The sequence below is a fragment of the Agelaius phoeniceus genome, chromosome 3 (assembly GCF_051311805.1).
Source record: "Agelaius phoeniceus isolate bAgePho1 chromosome 3, bAgePho1.hap1, whole genome shotgun sequence".
Taxonomy (NCBI): domain Eukaryota; kingdom Metazoa; phylum Chordata; class Aves; order Passeriformes; family Icteridae; genus Agelaius; species Agelaius phoeniceus.
The window spans coordinates 50,264,704-50,286,504 of record NC_135267.1 but is presented as its reverse complement, the minus strand read 5'-3'; the positions used below and the strand labels follow the sequence as shown (position 1 = coordinate 50,286,504).

Below are 21,801 nucleotides of genomic sequence, written 5' to 3'. Positions count from 1 at the left end.
AATTTAAACCTCCCTGGTGCAGCTTGAGGCCATCTCCACTGGTCCTTTCACTTGTTTCCTGAGACTGACCCCAATCTCACTACTTCCTCCTTTCAGGGAGTTGTGAGAGTGATCAGGTTCCCCTGGAGCCTCCTCCACGCTAAAGAACCACAGCTGTTCCTCACAGGACTCAGCCTCTAGGCCCTTCACCAGCTTCATTTCCCTTCTCTGGACAGGCACTAGCACCTCCATGTCTTTCTTGTAGTGAGGGGCCCGAAAGTGAGCACAGCCTCACCAGTGCTGAGTACAGACAGACACTCACTGCCCTGGTCCTGCTGGCCATGCTATTGCTGACACAGACCAGATGCCATCGGCCTTCTTGGCCACCTGGGCACACACTGGTCAGCTGTTAAGCAGCACACCCAGGTCCTTTCCTGCTGGGCAGCTTTCCAGCCCCTCTGCCCCAGCCTGCAGTGCTGCAGGGGGGTGTTGTCACCCAGGGGCAGGCTGTGCCACTTGGCCTTGTTCAATCTCACACAGCTGGCCTTAGCCCATTGATCCAACCTGTGCAGATCCCTCTGCAGAGTCTGATGATAAGGGAACATAAAGAAAAATGAGCTCCATTCTCTCTATTCCAATTGCACAGTTTAATGTGTTGGGGGACCTAACAAATGCATGTGTCAATCACATTTGCACAGGAGACATAACCAAATAGCTGCTCTCTGACACCTGACAAATCAGCCTCCGTGGAGATGAGGGATTACTCAGTTACTGAATGCCAATGGGAGATAAAAAAAATAATAGACCCTGTTTGCTTTGAAAAGTAATTTGCTGATGTAATTACTCATCAGTTATCACCTGAGATCACGAACTAACAAGTGATTGTTTGTAAATCGTTGGTTTTAGTGGTCTCACTAATCCAGTTTTGTTTAGTTTTCAAGCACTTTGGGAACTGCTTGATAAAATTTTTACTTATATCAGAGTTAATGCATTAATTATATAGCATTTAGTCATTTTTTGTGTGTATGTGCATAAAAGTCTGGAAAGTTCTGGCCAGTGAAGGGGGACACTTGCAGTGTGTACTTGCACATTAAGTATACCTAACCTAAAAGTATACATATGGTATCTTGAGCTATATTATAGCAAAGTAGCTATTCAGATACCAAAATAAACTCTTACAAAAGTTTCACCTGACTTCATCTTATCCTAATATTTGCCAGGATCTATTTCCTGAGAATCTCCCTTCTTTTGTTTACAACAACAGAATCAGGTCAACTTGACCCCAGTGTTTTCCTTCCTCACTATTAATTAATTTCAGAACTACTATTAGATCTCATTAACCAGGACACTGATTCTTCTGTTTATTTCACTTGCTGTGATGAAGATAAGCCTTCTGTGTTTTGCCTGCAGCTCAGCTAATTTATTTTAAATAGTCTAAAATAAATGAAAAAGGGAAATATTTCAGGAAAACTGAAATCAATTTCTCAAAAGCAAGAATTTCCGAACAATCTCAAAAAATTGCTCACATCAGTGTAACTCTCCATGTTGACCTGCAGACCTGTGAGTTTAAATATGTTGAATGCCAGACTCCTTGTGTTAGTGTCTTGTGGTATTGCAGAATTTTATTTGTGGGGGTTTTATGCAACTATAGGAAATGTTCTACTATAAAAAGGTTCATACAGAGTTACATACAGACTGCTTTTCTAAGATAAAGTAATTGTCTTCTTGCTTCCCTCAAACTACATAATGCTAATGGTATAGAAAAACAAATACTTTTTTTTACAATATTTAGTTCACAATGACAGCCTTACTATAGCCCTTCTGTCACTGGCTATTATTTCTTGTAGTACAAATAGAGCAGGAAAAGCTAATGACAGATGAGAAGACTGCTCGTCAGTAGAGACACTGGTGGCAGTGGGCAGCTCTAGACAACTTTAAGGTTCACTAAAGATAAACTGTGGCATTAATCTAATTCATAATCATAGTAATCATCATCTGTGTTCACTCCAACGCTGGAGGCCTCATTGGGTTTCATTTTCTTTCTGTCCTCTTTGCCTCTTTCCGTGGAAGACAGATTGTCTTCGCACTGCTGCAGAATCTTTTTGGAAGACATCCAGCTTTCTCCTCGGCTGTGTGCCGGCGCTGCGCACTGCCCTCCCCGCACATCCGTCCCTTTGGCCACCAGTGCTCTCCTGGTTCTGAGAAGGTCACAGGTGCAGTTCCAAGGGTTCCCATCTAAATACAGGTGACGAAGACGAGGTAAATACTCCAAGACTTTGCGATCCAAGAGAGATATCTTGTTATTCCGTAAATTTAAAACCTGAAGCTGTTTCAAGTCCTTCAGCTCTTGTTCTCCAACATCCTCTATGTCATTTCCTTTTAGATCCAATCTAGCAAGGGTGTCTGGAAGTCTGAGCAAAAATAAAACAGTAGAAAGGTGTTATGTTCATCATACTGTTTCTGCTAAGTGGTATTTGTCCACGCACATCTGATGTACTAAAATAAAGCTATCACTAAAAAATTGCAATCTTCTGCAAAAACAGATGTTCACATTGGGTTTGGGTTTGTTTGTTTGTTCTTTGTTTTTATGTTATAGGTGTACTGTGTGTACACCATTGAAATGTTTTCCCAAATTACTGCAGTTCTGACCTGTACTGACTGTTCATACAGCTGAAGGAGCTGAACTGAACAGCAGTCTTGTGCTGTATTATAAAGAAAATCAGCTGTTTAATTTAAATCATCAAGTTTAAAAATGCTTTTTGTACTCTTCAATGCCAATGACCAAACTATAGCACCATGAAAGATCAAAAGTTTAGACAATTTTGGCAGCACTCCTCCTCCAACTACTTTTATATATGATTTTTAAAAAACATTTCTTAGTTTGTAAAGAATTATATTTTTTCCATTTGTTCTCCTGGTCCCATAAGACTCAAACATTAATCATCACAGCAGTAATCCGTCTGATGATAAGCTGTTAAGAAATCAGCAACAGGGAAAATGTAAATGCTTTTAAAATAGTACTTTTGAGAATTAAAACTGGTTACATTTAGCAGAGAAAAAGCTGATAATCTCTGGATATGATTCTGGACAGGTCAGTATAATTCTTATTTTCATATATATTACAAATTTATATTAAAATACCTTAATTTCAAAAGTCTTTCTCATTTATGATCTTTTCATTTCCCTTTGTTATAGTTAGTGACAAGTGCTTAACAGAAAAGCATAGGCATGGAATATCTTTAATAAAATTAATTTGAAAGTAACTTAAAAAACACCTTAGTATGGTAGTATGCAAGGTGATTAAATTAAGAATCAAGGTTAGAGATTTTAAGGAAACATGACTGAACCTCCCAGGGAAATGATAATCATATTACCAAGATCTATTTAGAATAGAAGAGCATTTAGAATAGCATTTAGAATAGAAAAGCAGTATACTACAACTGGTAAACTTATGGGTGACCCTCACTGTTTTTTGTGAAGCCGAGTTTGAACCTCTTAAGCTGAAAGATGGTTTCCAGATTTGTGAAAACTTGACAAGTTCAATGTTAGTATTTCAGAGTAGGGCAGTTCTGTATTGTGCTGTTTTTCCTGGGGAGACAAGAATTTCACATACTGATATGGTGATTCACAAAATCTGACCTTACAAAATGCTTGTGACTGAAGTAGATCAGTTTTGAAATTTAACTGCAGACAATTGCCCAATATGACACTGTAATGTCAGAAGGGTACTCTGGGGTAAAACCCTAGTGCCACTGATGTCAAAGGCAGTGGGAAATCACCCAAGAGGTTTATCTAGACTGATTACAGTCCAAAGCCTGACCAGTAAGTCCTTAAACCTGTGAAGAGTCTTATTGTACTAATGTTAGACTTAAACTTTATGGCTATATTGTTTGACTTCAGGCTGTGTTGATCTAGAGAAAATAATGCCACTGAGTACATGATTGAGTGCCCTGCAGATGGAAGAGGAGCTGTGCTCACTTGGGAGCTGACCATGGCAGCCACATTGTGCTACTGCCACTCTAAGGAATATCATCAGATTCTTCCTTGCATTTTTACCACACCCTTAGGATTTTATGAAGTACAGGTCTTCTCTAAAAGTCCTGAAAATACTTGGACTTGTTGATTATTTTCTTTTCAGAAAAGAAGGGAAAGGAGCTTTCTCCTCATTTCTGCCAAAAACCTGCTAAGACCTATTCACTTTAGCACATCAGTCATATCTTTTAACCTTTTAGACTTGACACAATTCTCAGATAGAGGTCAAAAGTAATTTGACAGAAAAATATCTTTTTCTGTATATCCATGCATACCTGGTCATCACCAGACAATTAAATTAAGTACATAAGTTTTATTTCTTGTCATTTTTTTCACCTCTTTTATGTTTACAGCCCTCCCTGGAAGTCTGTACTTACTGTTGGAATGAAAGATCCCCAATATCTCTTTAAAAGTTGTAGTGTTTAAATGCTAGTAGAGAAATCCTTGCTGTTAATTCTCTTGACTACGAAGGTTGTAAAATAAGATAGATTAGACAATACTAAAGTAACTAGAAAGCATTAAACATTTCTGTCGAGCTAGACTGAAATCAAATATTTATACGCCACTAAATCAGTTTCTGATTATAAAGCTGTTGCCAAATAGATTCAAATGCTAAAGGACATGATACTAAATTAATTGAAATTTTATTGTGTTATTTATTTCGGCTAGTTAAACCTGTCTACAAGCCATAAAAATAAAGTTTAACAGTCCAGTTTTGTTAAAGAAGTTTATGTTAATGGAATTACTTCACTATTTTTGTGCCATCTTACTGCACAGCCTTTTGTAATAATAAAATTGCCACTTTATATCAGAACAGCCTCCATTTGGCTTAATATGCCATCTCTGATAATGGCCAGTTCCAATACTCAGATGAATGTAAGAGATCCTCTAAGCAGAGCATTAATGAACACAGTGTGCCCAAGGGATGTTTCTTCTGTGCTCTGTTGACTGGAATTTTTCTTATAGCCTGAAGCTGGAGACTTTATATGCATTCCAAATACCTTGTAATGTGTGAATTTAATGAAGCTGGGAATGCCAATATCACTGGAAAAGCACATTCTTTTTGATCAGATTCAGCTCCCAAAATCTTAATATTTTAATAATAATAACTTGGTGTGGCTTGGTAGAAACATCAGCTTTAATATTGCTATCTATCCTTTATATCAAATGCTCAATTATTTTTCTTTTGTGGGGGAGGGTAAATCTAAGTAGCAGTATCACCTTGGTAGTAAGTCTGTTGTATTCTCCTAGTAGGTTCTTCTTATTGGTGTGCTAATTAAATAAAGTGGTCTCACTGGCAGGGAGAGATGCAAAATGAGCGGATTCATTGGGGGCCACAGATGTAATGAAAGCAGCTCTACTCTGAGACTGCTAACAGGGGTGCTAATTAGTGCTGCTTACGCCAATGGGTTTATGGTATGGACAGACTTCTACCGTGACTGGGTCTGAATACCAATTTTTGTCTCTCATACTGCAAGGAAGGAGAGATGACACCTTGGGACCAGCAATCCTGAGATTCACTTGCCTCAGCGGAATAGAACTGAGGAGATTCTGTTCCAGTGCCAGATTGGAAAGCTGCGCACACTGCTGGAGAGCTCCCGCCTCGAACGTGCTGACAGCGTTGTTGTCGAGAAACAAGTGCTTCAGGTCTTGGAGTCCTTGAAAGTCCTGTGCTGTCACCCTTTGGATCAGGTTATTGCTGCAGTCGAGTTTCTGCAGCCTGCTGGGCAGCCTGAGGGGCACAGTGTGGAGCTGGTTCTTAGAGAGCTCCAGTGTTGTTAAGTTAGGAAGAAGCTGGGCACCATCTATTGATGTCAGCTGATTTTCTGACAGAAGGAACTCAGACAGATTTTCTAGGTGTTTCACATCTCGAATTCTCACCATTTTAAGTTGGTTTTTCTCTAATTTTAGTGACAGCAGGGATTTAGGTAGGTCAAGAGGCACTTTTGCCAAAAAGTTACCACTTAAGCTGAGAAAATGTAGACTTTGGAAAGATGCAAAGAAGTTGGTTGGAAATGAATTCAGTTTATTATCAGCCATGCTCAGATACTTCAGCCTAGGAAGCCTAAGTGGTGCAGACACAGATTCCATGTTGTTGCCATCCAGGATCAGACTCTGTAAATTGTAAAGGGAAGAAAATGCACTCGGAGGCAGAGTTGCAATCAAGTTGTTCCGAAGATCGAGCACTCTTAGTTTCATCAAACCTGCAAAATCAGATGCATGCAGAGAATTGATGGAGTTATCAGCGAGTCTTAAAATTTCAAGGCCAGATGGGAGAAAGGTGGGTATTTGCTTTAGCTGATTTTTGCAGAGTTCCAGGGACTTCAAGGTGCTCAGAGCTTTGAAAGTGTTGTTTTCTATTGATTCTGTGCCACTGCATGATAGGACCAGCTCTTCAAGGACTGGCATTCTCCTGAAGTCAGTAAACTTAAAGAGAAAAAGAAACAATTAATATGATAGTACATTTATAGATATCCTCACTGGTTACTCCTTCTGGATGCTTGGACAATTGCTAGTATATGCTGAAAAACAACATATTTAGAATGTGAAACTAAAATAACTGGTAACAGTACAGGTATTACTATAGGTACCTGTGGTTTGTCAGTATTTATTTACATTTCCAGAATTTTGTGGTTTAAGTCTATGCTGTGTCAGGTTTGAGCAAACACATTCATTTGAAGAAGGAATACTGTTTTTATTCCCTCCTGGTGGATAGCCTATATTAAATGGAAAGCTAACATCACCAGTGGCAGAAATCTTTGCAGAGAGTGGATGGTTGTTAATGTTCAGTGTGCTCAGAGCACATTTGAGTTCATGATACAGTCATTTCCATAGATCAACAGTGCTGTCACTGCAGCATGTATTCCCCAGAGGGAGTACCCACAAATATCTTTACCTCTTGCTACTCTTTTGGGGGAAGACTAAAATTCAACACTTTTCTCTCCCTCACTACCTTCTTCTTTTAAAATAAAAACCTCACATATTAATATGATCAAACCAAAAGTGTCAGATCAGCCTGGCCTGAAAAATCACTTCTGTGGAACAGTGTTTTCACAGAAACTTAGTTATTATTAGTTGGTAATAGACAGATACTTTGCAGTGGTAAATGAGATTTAGATGTTGACTATAATATCGAGAGGCAACCAATTGTTTCATTCTTTTTCTGCTCTGTTGGAAGGTGCTTGTTTACAAAGCTTGCCATCTTGTGTCTCAAGCTAAGTAGCAAATCTAAGTGAATCTGGCAGTGCTCTCTAAGCTGAGAAAGGAGAAGTGTGCAATGAGGGTGAGCCAGGGAGTTCTCTAAGCACACCAGTTGTTAAAACATTGGTTTTCTCAAATTACCAAGTATGCTTCCCTCAGTGACCAAGTCTTAAAAAATCATTTATATGGGAATCCCCCCCAAAAAGCAACATGAGCAGGTGTTCTGCACAGGAGTGGTAGAAGGAGTGTCCTCATCTGTTTTCCCTTCCCATGTCCAAAGACATCTCACTACAGGCCTCAGGCATACCACACCAGTTAGAGAGGCTAAAGTAACAGTAGGTTCTTCTTGCTATTTCCCCCAGGGCTTGGTAGCTCCCAGCACATTTTACTCTCAGTGGGGAAAGCTATACAGCCTGTTCTACAGCACAGCCCCTCATCCCAGCCAGGAATCTCCATAGAGGGAGTCCTTCTGCAGTACAGGTGCTGGGTAGTCATCTTGTTCCATAGTCCTGGTTGGATACATTTGACTATCATACTTGTGTAAGAGAAATCAGCTCATAAAGGTGACTGCTAAAAGATGCCTTACAGCTTCATTTGTCCAACTCTTGTATATTTCTGGGCTGTATCTCTTTATTTCAGCTACAAACTCTGCATTTTAACTTCTGTTAAAATTAAAGCCTGCACAGCTGTGAAGGACAAGTCAGATTTCATTTTGCTGTGGTATCCTTAGTTTATCTTTCAGATTAGCTTTATTCTGTCTTGCAAAACAATTTCTGAATTGCAAATTTTGATGCAATTACTGAGAAAGTATAAATATGGAACCTCTATTGAAGCAGGTTTCTCCATCAATTATATTTAAATTCAATGAGGGAATGTACCTCCATTAAAAACCTTATATTTTCAACAGTAAACAACAAAGTTATCCAAATGATATAATTTTATTTTTCTATAATGCAGTGTTTTGTGTATATATATAGGTATATAGCAATATCAGAACTGCTGATGTTCAGTTTTGGTCATGATTAGGAAGGTGATCTTGTACATAGTAATGAGATGCATTGGTCAAGAGCACAAAAACATAATCACATGTAATTATAAAACCATCTTATGGAAATTGAAACAATTATGAACCTTCACAATTCAACACATTTTCTCCTAGAAAATACGAAAGCAATGTTTTCTACTTTTGCTCAGTTGATTTCTGTATGTCTCTGAGAGGCTTAATTTTCATCTTATTAAGTGACAGAGAGCTACGTGAAGGTTAATGTTCAGACATTTGCTCTGTAATGATGTTAGGCTTCTTAATGTGGATTATTATAATTTCTATTTTCCACCTATTTGGTATGCATTGCTAAGCTTTGTGACCATGCTGTTTTGAGACTTAAATATTTATCCATACTCTTATAAACCACCCAGTCTTTCTAATACAAATCAAAACATATTTGAAAGGCCACCAGATCTTTTTTTGCTAGGAAACAGTGTTTTATTCTCTAATTGGATTGCTTGTAAAATGATACTATTATAGCTTTATATTTTAAAACCTTGATCTCCTGAAAGTGGATCTAATATGCTGTTATTTAATACAAACATTTTAAGGAATTTGATGTTTTAATTACATTTTTTTTGGCTTTTGAGTTGCTGTGACCTGGGATATGTTATAAGCAGTTTTTTTTAAAACAGTTCCCTATCCTCTAAGCAGGGTAGGTAATTTTCTTTTAGCAGATAAAACCCCACTTATTAATATGGTAAGGTATAAACTAAATTTTAAATGAAGAGTTAAAAGGTTATACTTGATCTTCAAGTCAAGGAGGGAGCAGAAAATATTGAAAAAAAAAGCTAAAATTTATCTGGTTTTGATATTTTTAAGTCTTTTTTATAACAAACCCCAGGCTGTAAAATTACCAAAAGAAAAAGTGCCAGCCACTGTTTTTAACACTGGTCAGCCCTGTCAGAACAAATACAAAATTGGCCAGGGTAAAAAAAAAAATAAAAACAAAAAAAAATCTACTATTTTTCTTGGGTTTTTTTTAACATAATGGATTTAGCATACAAACATATATTCTTTTTTACAATACTATTTCTTCACAATTGTAATAATAATCAATGCAAATTAGGATGCAGAAGTAATTGAAACAATATTTTTTTTATTCTTCTGAGGCAGCTAATTGCCAAACCATAATATTTGTGAATGCTTAGATATAGAAATCTCTTGGAGGTCAGCTGTGGGAACTCTAGGCTCCAATTCAATTTCTTTAGGAAGGAATGTTATTTTATCTATGAGAGGTAAATAAAGGAATTTTTAACACCAAACAAATAAAAACACCCAAATAATTTCAGCCAAATGAACAAAAATCCTACACCAAAACCCTAAAATCCTATAGAGTTATTTCAGTGCTTGCAGACAGGTACTTTACAAGCAGAAATGTTTCCCTAAGTACTATAATATGTGCCAGTGGAATTGATCAGCTGTGTAAAATTAAGCATAGGTATTTATGATGTCAAGACCTCAGAAGTATAATTTTTTGCATGGGAAAAAAAAGAAAAAAGTACATCCAAAGACCCAGTATAATCTCAAGGAAACAACCTACATAACTACAAGGATGTAGTGTGAAAGGACTTTTTCCTTTCAGTGCAGTCAGTAGCAGCAGTAAGGCAGACTCATAGCCAGTGGAATTAATGTATAAAGTGAAAAAACTCTCTTCTTAGATGGTTTCATACACCATTTGTTTTGATTTGCCATAAAACATTTATCTCACCACTTCATTCACTTATATCCAATGTTTAAATGCTTTATGACACTTGTCTTTAGCTCTAGTCAGAACCTAAGGCCACTTCACTTGTAACTGAGGAGTTGCTGACAGGTATGGACAGCTAGCCTAAGAAACAGAAAATGGCTCATCCTACTTATCTTGGAAAGAAAATAATGGGGAGGAGGAGGGAAGAGTTTGCACAGAAAATGTATTTCAGAATACAGAATTCATTTCACAAACCTTTTGTTTACCCCGAGTATAGCTAAATCACATCAATGTTTGACTCTGTGGGTGTGTGAGATAAAACAAAAAAAAACAGAGCTAAAAGAGTAAACTTTCCTAGAGGAAAACTGTACAATCACTATTTCTCAGTGGGCAACAGGCATTCTGGATGGTGCTCTAAGCTGCCTTCCAGCCTATTTCCGTTTGGTCCTGAGGGCAAAATCAAAGATGCATTTCAAGCAGTTAAATTTTTGTAAGAGAAAATGTATCTCATTTGAATTGCACATTTCTTATTATTTGTAGCAAATTGATACACAGCAAGCATGTGTAATACAGGTGGTTATATTTCCCTTGTGTCTATCTATACAAGGTGAATTTATTAAATAAAGATATTTATTCCAGGGTAGGGAACAAAGAAGCACCATTCCAGAGTGCAGTGCAAGATGAGCATAACCTGATGCCTTTAAAAAGCGAACCAGTGGTGCCTCAAGAAACCCAGAATAAACTTTTTCAATAGCACAAATAGCTGGCAGCTTTGGTTAGAAGCTGCTCTCATTTACGTGGGTTATTAGATAGGCCCTGGCCTTGCTTTTAGAAACATCTCATGCTATGCCTTAGACTCAAACTTACTTCCTCTGCCATTTCTAATAGCAGTTGTACCTGACACTTGCAGCTCGAGAGGGGAAAAAAGAGCTTCAGTTTCATTCATTAGGGAAATTGTTCTAATGACATAAACCTTTTCATTTTACTGTGAAAAAGTATTATATTGTACCAAAAATAGAAAAAGCTTTTAACAGGGTAAAAAATTAGTCTGAAAGTCAATAGTTATTTGACCATATATAAAACAAGTCAACCTTTGGCTGCTAGTTGTAAAATACTATTTTTTTTTGAGTTTCATACAAAATATAATTTTGACAGTGTGAACTGTGTGCTTGGAGACTGCAGGAACATGAAAACACTACAAGAATATATTTACATATCCTTAAAGAGTAAGTAAAAATAAAACCAGATCTGGCAGCACTTCATCAGTTTTTAGAACATGGAATAAGATTCTCTCCTCACTAGATGCCACCACCATCTGGGAAGTCCAACTTTCAGTTACAGTGCACTACAAAAAGTATTTTTTCTGGGTTTTCTTACCTGGAGTTGCTTAATTTTGCTGTGGCTGATGTAGAGTCTCCTGGTGGTAAGAGGAATTTCTCTGGGGATCTCTGTAGCCCTGTAGCATTGCACTGACTGGGCAGGGTCACAGCTGCATCTTCTTGGGCAAGTGGTACTTAGAGCACTGTGAAAAGACAAGGCAACTAAAAGGCAAGACAAATACATCTTCCAAAACAGGAACTCTGGAATTGCCTCAGCAATATACAGCTTGAATTAAGCACCAAAGCCCTTTTATACCATGAAATCTGATAAAAGGATATTATGACTGTGTATTTTATCCCAGTGAAAAAACAGCAAAAACAATACTGTAATTTGCCTGGGTTAAAATGTTGGCAGGCATTACAAAGAGTGAGAAACTTAAACAGTGATAAGGTGCCTTTACATTTGTAGGTATGTGAAATTAGTGTTATTTATTACCTGACAGCTAATCTGCAAACATCCATATTATCTTCAGTTTCCTAGTTTTGTTAAATGTGACACCATGGAATTAGTGGAGAAAAGATAAAGAGCTGTTTTATAGTGGGGCTGTAAAACCTTTGTATCTTCTGTGACCCAGTATTAGAAACAGTAAAAACACAACTACAGCCAACACAAAACCTTTGTATCTTCTGTGACCCAGTATTAGAAACAGTAAAAACACAACTACAGCCAACACCGAAGCTTTTTTGCTCTTCCTCTTGCATTATTCAGACCACCACCCAAAACCTCAAAACTCAGGTTGCTACCATTTTAAAGCTAAAACATTCTATTAGTTTTCTTAATATCAGTGGTACAGCTGAGTGCTGCTGACTGGACAAAAAAAATCACCTCTTCTTGTGCAATTCCCATAAATCAAAATTTAATTATTCTTGTGTTTGAAAATTATAAATGGGAAATGTTTGAAAGCATTTAGTATAAATCAAGTGGTAGATAATCAATAAGACCTATTTACTCCATGACAGATGGAGAGCAGAAAGATTTCCCCTAGAGTTTTCTCTGTGCTTATGAGTGCTTCTCTGCCATATCTGTTAGCTGTGCCAGCTGGAGATGTGAAGTTTTGAAGGGTTTGGTTGTGATCATTTTCCTTTGCACTCAAGCAGTTTATAATATACAAACCAGTGTGAAACTTTTGTATCTTATCACACTAATCTGCTTTGCACTGTTACCTGCTTGCCTCCATCCTCTCCATCATATCTTGAGAAGCAGTTAATCCTATTCCTTAAATGCAGACTAGGCTAGTTATTTTTCCAAGTAGATAATGTCAAGTTGATTTGACAAATGGATAGCAGACCTTGATGGGAATGCCTTTTGGATGCAGCTGGGCTTACACTGGACAATTGCCATATTCCTTCCTGAAGATCCTTCTGTCTCCTTAATCCTCTCTACTGTGAATGCAGAACTGCAAGCCAGCATCTGCTAAACCAAGCAACAAGAGCAGAAACCTTTTCCAAAAGCAGCCTGTGAAATTGGCATGTTTAACAAGCTATGCAGAAAAATACTGCCTGACTTATGCCATAGTGATCACTCGAGCAAAAATAAGTGAGTGGGCAGCTTTAGCAGCTGTGCATTAAAAGAAGTGTTTTAATGTATCTCAGTCTAGGGTTTGATACTTGGCTTGTGGCTTTGACTTTCTTTTTTCCCCTACAACAGTCAAAGTATTCAGACAAGAGTGTATATTCTTTCTGCATACTGACGGCTACTTGTGGTACATTTCTTTCATTCCATCTTTCCACTGATTTGGAAAGTGATTCTGATGCAACTAAGACAGTAATGCTCAGCATCCTATGTAGGAATTTCTCTTGCTTAAAAATGTCATCAAAACCAACTGCTTTCTGCTCATGGAGGGTCAAAAGAAAGGAAGATCCAACCCTATGGTTTGGTTTTGAGACTCTAGAGTACTGCAGTCAGTCTGCAAATCCCTGTAAGAGTCACAGATTGCATCCTTCCCTATTTTGTATATTTTATGTCAGTCAGCTGCTGTCAGAATTCCCAGCTGTGGTTACAAGGTAATTGCACCATAGTAAGGTGCAATATTCTTTGCTCTTGGCATTTTTGTGTAATGTCTCTATCCTTGGTCTTTTCAAACTAATGAAAGGAAACGTTATTGGTTTAATAGTTCATTTCCATTATATTTACAGCAATGATTTAATCAAGAATGATGTTATATATCCATTAATTTCTCATATATGTCTGCTTTTGGCAGCTAGGTGATTTAAAGCAATAGCTATAAAAGATGATGTCCTATTAAACCTATTTTGTACAAATTTTCACACCAGAGCTGATGACTTTGCTTTTGCATAAAATTACGACCTGCAGGCATTTATTGACTTTAGGAGACCTGATAGCAGCAGAACAGACAAAGAGTCCCAGAACTGTATGAGCATAAGCTTAGCAGGAAGTTGTGGGCTATGCAATAATTAAAAAACAAAAAAAACCCCAAAACAAACAAACAAAACCCCACCAAAACAAAACAAAACAAAACAAAAAAAAAAAACAAACCAAAATGAACCTCCCCAAAAAAAAGATTTATAAACATTTCAGAATCTCTGTACAGGACGTAGCATTGCTGGCCCATGAGTTGCACAACCTCACAGCACACTGTTAGGAAGATGAATCACTGTGGCCATTTCCTGACAGCAGTTTTTATGCAAACTCTCCCCAGCTTTTGCAGGACTAAAGGCATGATATAGCACTCCATCACTTCTGTGTCAGAAGGAATGAGCAATAGCACCCGAACCTGGCCCTGTGAGAAGTCCCAGGCACATCCTACACTGTGTGTGCTTTAACCAAAGGTAAACACTTCAGATCAAAACCTGCAAAATCCCAAGTCTGTATAAGACATTGTCTTGTTGGTAGCTAAGAAGGACATTGATTAAATACATTGGACAAATTTGCATAAAGCACAAGCTTGAGTTCCTGGAAATTACATCTTTCAGGATTGCTGCTTTTATTTCAAATCTGAAGTAGGGCTCATAAAGGACTGTAAAGCTTGGTGGGCTTTTTCCAAATATATCAGTTAGCCAAAGAAAAATATGCTATTTTTGTACAAACCTTTCCTCATACAATATTTCAGCAGTACTGGTGTATGGGCCTTTTCTTTCTTCACCAAAGTCACAGGTTTGACAAAAGCACACATATTCAGGTCAAGGCATAACTTTATAACCTAAGATTTAGAAAATGACATAAAAGTAAAATTACATTAAAATGGGAAGAATGAACCTGCAAAACTCTTGTTATGGCATGTTTAGAAATGTCTGGAGAAAGCCCACAAACCTACAGGCATCCAAAAGGCTGCATCTAAAAGGCATTCCTTGATGCCTTTTGGAAGGAAGATGCTGTCTTATCACAAAAGACATGGAGAAGCTGAGCTCTTGCAGTTGGGGTGTCCATTGCCTATGGAAAGGAAAAATTGCAGTGAAAGTCCAGCTCAGGGCTTGCACAGGGCACAGACAGGAGCTTGATCCCTGAGGGATGTCACAAGCAGAAGCAGTTTGGCAAGTAGGAGCTGCTAAGTGATGGCGTATGCTCTAAAGAATCCTTGGCATATTCAGGTGCCATATGCTATCAAGTGCCTGCCACTGAGTACATGTGAATTTATAATTATTTTTTGCTGGAGTTTTTTAATTTGGATTTGGACCAGTTTTTCATAGGGACAGCAAATGGCATTTGTCTGCTGCAAAGGTTACTTCCAATCAAGCACTTCTTTTCAGAGTGGATCAGGCTGCTAAGGGAAACAATCATAACATTGTTTTTCAAAGTGTTATGAGTCTCTTAATCATCTGTTGAAATGTCCTGAAATGTTTTACAGAAATGTTTCCTAAACAAAGAGCCTCAGAGGGTTACACTGAATCAAGAATGTCAGCAAATGGATTCTAGGCCAATTATTAAGACCTAATTAATATACAGGTTATAAATTTATAAATAATTATTTTGTTTTTTAATCCTACAAAGCAGAGTTTCACAAAAACAATCAGAGACCTGTCTGGAAAAAAAAGGTATCTCAATTTTCTTAAGCCAAGAATTTTGTGGAACTATTTTTATCCATTTTCATAGTATGTGGAGAAAGTGTGTTCTAACTCCAGGCAAGGTCATCTTCATACACTGGAAACGGCTGCTGGATGAGTTAAAGCAGATTTTTCTTCTACACAAAAAGGTAGGTTTCCTTTTCTTCCTCCATGATGGCAATATAGAGGAGATGCAAACAATAACCCCTTAGGAATTTCTCGCATTTTGCTTGTCCAGGGCACATTTGCATTCCAGAGGAGCTAGCACGGTGAAACAGATTGAAAGGAATGAAATTTTGTTAAATGGAAATTCACATATTGAGGAGTTTTACTCATTGCCAGTTTTATGAGTACTAAGGGATTCTAGCCCAGATCAGAGGCATCTGGGACAGGCACCCCCCAAAAAACAGCCCACCTGGAAGTGGTCAATTTACATAATTTCATACACATATGCTATTAATAATGCTGTAACTGCCCTTCACAGTGTTGTAGGCAATGGCATCCACTTGATAGAGGAATGTTTTTCATTAATTGAGCTGCAGAGAGCTCTGCCCATGAAACGAGAGATTAGGGTATGGTATAATGACAGTTTCCTATTAATGACATTACTTGTAATTTCCAAAAAGGAACGAAGAGGAGGGAAGTAAAGACGGTAGATTCTAGGGTAGCCTAGAATTAAACACAGAGGTCTTTGCATGTGAACAGTTATATAAAATCTGTAATTAATGTATGTGAGACCGTGTCTTGTGCAGTACCACCTAAAAGTAAAGTAGAAGGGAAGGATTATCCAGTCAATAAGGGAACTGAAAAATCAATGGAACTTTGCTAGTCCTGTAGGGAGTAAGTTAGTTCTGGCCCTTCCATTTCCTATGAATATCTTCAGCTTTTAAAGCAGCCTGCTCATAACTGAGCATCCAACAGAATCAGAATGGGGCTTAAACTGTAAAAATTGTCTGCTGTTTAAACTGCAAGGCACAGGACTCTGAAACAGCAGTTTTTAAATTATACACACTGTGTGCATAGAAAGAGGGTTTCATTCTTGCATGCTGTAAAGCTGAACACTTTTGGCATGTCTTTCATTCATTTGTTAAAACAAAACAAAAATTCAGAACAAAAATAACTAAGCATAAGTGTATACATAGAAAGAAGCATGAGACTAAGATCACAATAGCACTCTAAAAAAGAAAAGCTGCTCTGAAAAGTGACCTGTGAAAGCAATAGGGAGTGGGTATTCAGAATAGTCATCAGTAAACTGTTGCACCCATGGACTGTAAAATGCAGCCAACTATGCTCTAGCTAGGCCTGAAGGCAGGAATCACCTAAAATATAAAAACCAAAATCTCTGGGGTTTGTCAGCAGAAATTTTCTGTAATGACAACCGAAAATGTATGGCTGTTCAAGTATCAGTACAAATGGACAACTCCCTCCTCTCTTTCAGAAAGGAGTGTGCTTTAGACAGGCACATTCTAATCATCTTCTCTAACTCCTTTTCCTGCTTTACCATCTCTGATTTTCTCCCATCCTTTGATGCTGTTAGATATTGCCTGTTTTCTCTCCATTTCCCCTTTGGTGCCCCACCTGTGACTGCGCAACCACCCAGGCAATGCAACCACGCAAGATGCTTCAGCACAAACCACACAGAAGGTGGCCTTGACATGTGCAGGCGCTGCAGCCTGGCACGCACAGCTGGGCAGCTGCAATTACAGAGGGTGGACTGACCCTCATGTGCAAACACACATGTTTATATTGTAAATTCTTTGTGCAGAGGCTGGGGCTAACCAAAAGTTTGCATTGTATCTCACACAACACTTTCCCAATCTAGGCATGGACACCAGATAGGAAATCTACAGCATTGGAGATGTCAATCCACGTAATTTATTTTTAAATTTTGATTCAGGTATCACTCTGGATTTTTTTGTTGTTGTTGTTGTCTGAAAATATGTCCTCCTCACACTTAAGGTCATTTACTCTTAAAGTTCAAAGCAGGTTTTCAGATGATTAATTAGGTACTCCAGTAATCAGTTAAAGTATGCAGGTTTTAATTTATGAAGGACCATTTGTACTTAAATGTACTTAATAGCAGTGTAATAAGGAGATCTCATGTTCTCTCTACGTTGTCTAAAATAACTGAAATTATGTACATAAATTATATGTAGAGAAATTAACTGGTGATTAGCTTCACCAGCTCTATCACTCCATAGATAAGGTCAAAGGAGCAGATCACAAAACTTTCAGTGAAATCTCTGACATTAAAGGCAGCATATCCAAATTCTTCTTGACATATAACTTGCTTCAACTATATGACTGTTAAAAATTCTCCTTGTAGAAAGGATTCTTACCGCTGGACCAGCTGACTCAGACTACTGCTGTTCTTTAAATGTTCTTCAATTACTTTGTTGATGTTATCAGGGTGTAGCATGCTACAGTTTACTCTAAATTGATTTAATCTAATTGAAGGCCAAAACTACTAACCTTTCTTAGGTTCAATTCCATAATTACTGCACAGCTTCCTTACAGAACAGAGCTATGGTTGCTCTAGGGGATTTTGGGAGGCATTTCAAGGGTAACTGGAATTGATCAGAATTTTCTAGGGGACCTGCAAGCATAGTTTTGAGATAACTAAATTATTTGTGTGTTTACCCTTAAAAGCAAGTGATACTTGCTTTTACTTTCAACACCTCTTTTACACAGTATTTCTAGTGAGGAATACAAATAGCTAATGATAGCTACATTTACTGATTTTTTTAAAAAATGTTTCTTTAAGCATTTCTTCTCATTTATCCATAAGCCAGCATGTATTAGACAGATACTATGCTGCAGGTAAGCTTCTAAAAGGATTTTATTTGAGAAGCTAATCTCTGAGTGGAATAAGTAGAGACAAAACCTTGTTTGAGTGGTGAAATGTAAGGACATGCAAAGCAAATGTAGCACTGATAAGGGATGAAAGAATTAAAAGTAATGACCACAGAACTCTCATACCACTGTAGATAAAGACAATTAAAGATAGAGTGGGACTAACCCCTAAGCTACAGGAAAAGGACACTAAAAACCTAAGAAAAAGTGATTCTTTAAAAAGAAGCAGTCAGATATAAATTAATGTCAAAATTTTTGACGGCAGTATTTGCTATAGATATGTTACATAGTAACTATGGGAAACTTCTCTGTCAGATCAGGAGATATTGTTGAAATGAATGATTGAAATATATGAGCAGAAACTGCCAATTTTTGGCTAAGTGATACATTACTGTTCCATTAAAAAAGGCAAAGAATGTAACAGAATTGTATGGGCACTTCTCCAGTGCAGTACCAGACTCAAAAGTCGAAACGAACATAAAAACTGATAGTCCTGAAATAATTAATTCTCTTGTGTGGCTGAAATAATTGAAACAATAAAATTAGTTTGGCTTTTGAGCCAGCATAAACTTTGATTTTCTGTTGGATGCTGTTGTGCAAAAAAAGACAGTTGATACAACTGTGAAGAATGAAAATCAGGATGAAGGTCAGGCAAATGCTCTGTGCAGCTGGACTCCCTCCAAAGCACTTCCAGCCTTTTCTCAGCTCCTATTCTAAACACACTGATTTACAAAGCCAGAATGTTTTCTGTAGGTGTACATAAAGGTGTCTGTAGCTTTTGTTTCCAGCATGGATGGGCTTAACAATAAGAGAATCCCCCATTAGTTGCCCAATTTGTTACTACCTGCCTTCAATTGCAGACTACCTGCCTTCAAGTGCAGACATTTGCAGACTACCTGCCTGTTACTACCTGCCTTCAAGTGCAGACATTTTGAGTGGTGTGCTGGTTTTGTCTGGGGTAGTTTTCTTCACAGTGGTTAGTGTGGAGCTGTATTTTGGATTTATGCTGAACACAGAGTTGATAATGTAGAGGTAGTTTTGTTATTGCTGAGCAGGGCTTAAACATAGCCAAGGCCTTCTGTGTTTTTTGTACTGCCATGCTGGCAAGGAAAGTTTGGAATACATGGGAGGCTGGGAGGAGACACAACCAGGACAGCTGACCACAACTGATCAAAGGGATATTCCTGACCATATGACATCATGCTCAGTATATAAAGTGGGGGGAAGAAGGAGACAGTGGGGGATGTTTGGATGATGGTGTTTGGCTTCCCAAGTAACCATTATACATGATGGGGCTATGGTAGATGAGTAATGGAATGATTGACTCTCACAATTAATGTACAAATATCGTGTATATAGGTTAAGAAAAGTTTATAGATTTATAGTTATGTTTTACCCCCTCCTGTGGTCATGAAGGGACGATGGGAGCTGGGACATGTGGGAGGGCTGGCTTGTCACTATGGCGACATCTGACCTCCAATCAGGATTTGAGGAAGAGATCTCCACCACTGGACAGCGAAGAAGGGGTTGATGGACAAAACTTTGGGAGGGGTTAAAGAATTAAAAGGGACAAACCTCCATTGTGAGGGGGCTGAGCACTTGGCAGGCGAAAATCTTTTGCTCCCAGCGCTGTAACCTTTTTTCTTTATTCAGTCTTTGGTTGTATTTTTGATAAGGTTTAATAAACCTTCCTAAACTATGAAAAGTGAGTAGATGTTTCTCACAGGGCCCTGCTCCTCTGGAGATGGCTGAACACCTGCCTGCCCATGGGAAACAGTGAATTAATTCTTTGTTTGCTTACTCGGCTTGTACTCTCCCTATTAAACAGTCTTTGTCTAAACACACGAGCTCTCTAAATTTTACCCTCCTGATTCTGTCCCCAGTCCTGCTGGTGGGGCAGTGAGTGAGTGGCTGCACAGGGCTGTGGTGAAACCACAAAAAAGGGTAAAGGGCAAGTGAACGGGTTTGTAACAACACTCTGTCAGCTCCTTGTCAAGCCTACAATAGCAGGTCTCAGAGGAAATGTGATACCTACTAGTGGTGGTGAAGTTTGCTTTTATCAAGCTCTTCTGAAAGCACAGATTGATGGAAGTACAATTCCTTCCTGCTCTGACATATCTCTTTGCATTCCAGGTGACTGGTCTAAGCACTGAGCTGTAAAGTGGTATCTTTCTGTAAATCTGTGTTCCAATCAATTATTTATGCCAAGTGGAGAAAGGAAACAAGCTCACCCCGGGATGCCCTTCAGCCCCAGGGCTGTGTGTGAGGGGTGCTGGTACCCCCATCATTATCTTGGCATCCCCTCCACTGACTGGAGGGTCCCTGTGCTCCCCCTCTCTGGTGCTGGCAGAGTAGTTTGTGTAGGCAGGATTAGGATCCTAGTCTGGGTTGAAGTGATCCACTCTCTCTTTTGAGGTGGAATTACAGCTTCAGTGCAATAAAAACAACCTGCATGTGTTCTCCACAAGAGAATAAACATAATAAAGCTCCCACTGAAATCAACATCAGAGTTGCATCATTTCAAAGCAGATGAGCTGTAACCAAGGAGAGTGCCTTGGAGAAAGCACCCATGCACTTATTCCCTAAAATTTGTTTTCATTCTCAGAACCAGCATGAGCCTAAAAAAAGCAAATACATTTTATATGGTTCATCCTGCAATTCATTGGTGCTTCTAGAGATGCAACAGTGCTGGCAGTAGTCCATTTGGGACTAGGTTAGATATTAAGAAGGAATTCTTTACTCTGTGGTTGGTGAGACGCTGGGACATGTTGCCCAGAGAAGCTGTGGATGCTCCATCCCTGGCAGTGCTCAAAGGCCAGGCTGGATAAGACCTCGAGCAACCTGTTTTAGTGGGAGCTGTCCCTGCACATGGCAGGAGAGTTAGAGCTAGATGGTCCCTTCCTGGTCCCTTCCAACCCTTAATGTTCTGTGGTTCTATGATTTCATACAATACTTGCAAACTTGCATCTTTTCTGAGCACAAGCAATGGATGTGTAAGTGCAAATCCTGCTGTGTGGTTTGCACATGCTGAGCACCTTGGTGAATAATACAGTAGTGCAGACTCATCTTTCTCCTTCCATTATATATAAAAATGACCATATATACTCCAAAATGACCCAGCTTCCCAGTTCAACATGGCTCCACTTTGGAGTGTTCATGTCTGGGCAATGTGGAAGCCAAAGATATTTTTTAATAACTATTAGCTCAAATGCAACTCTTGTCCATATTGCAGAAGTTACTGCAATGATAGCTCAGAAAATGAAAAAGCTTTTCCCAAAGCTAAACCTGTTGTCGTTACTTTATCTAATGATGCCATCTCTCAGTTTGCCCCTGTCCGCCCTGCTGCTGCTTTCCCTATCAGTAGTGGAGGTTGTTTCCTGTCACCATGGTGTGTAAGTCACTATCATCCCACTTTGTGAAGTTTTCTCAGTTTCTGTGTGTTTCCCCTCGTGCTTTAGATCTTCAGAGGTTGCAGTATTGCCATCTTCTAGTGCCTCATTCAAGCAGTGATGCTTCGAGTGAAGTTGTGGCTGCAGCATGGCATCTGTCTCTTCCTGTAGGGCACTTCTATGCACAGATACCTCTGTAATTGTACTTCTCTGTTACATTTTTACATCCTT

At 38.6% G+C, this 21,801-nt stretch overlaps 1 protein-coding gene across 1 annotated transcript; it reads right to left on the bottom strand.

Moving 5' to 3' along the window:
* Window positions 1–1,942: 1,942 nt before the first annotated feature.
* Window positions 1,943–11,510, bottom strand: LOC129117805 (nephrocan-like). The gene is made up of 3 exons (XM_054628663.2): window positions 11,325–11,510; window positions 5,537–6,438; window positions 1,943–2,390 (listed from the first exon to the last, which is right to left on the bottom strand). Exons 1-3 carry the CDS (start codon window positions 11,508–11,510, stop codon window positions 1,943–1,945), a joined length of 1,536 nt encoding a protein of 511 aa, XP_054484638.1.
* Between the last annotated feature and the right edge of the window lie 10,291 nt (window positions 11,511–21,801).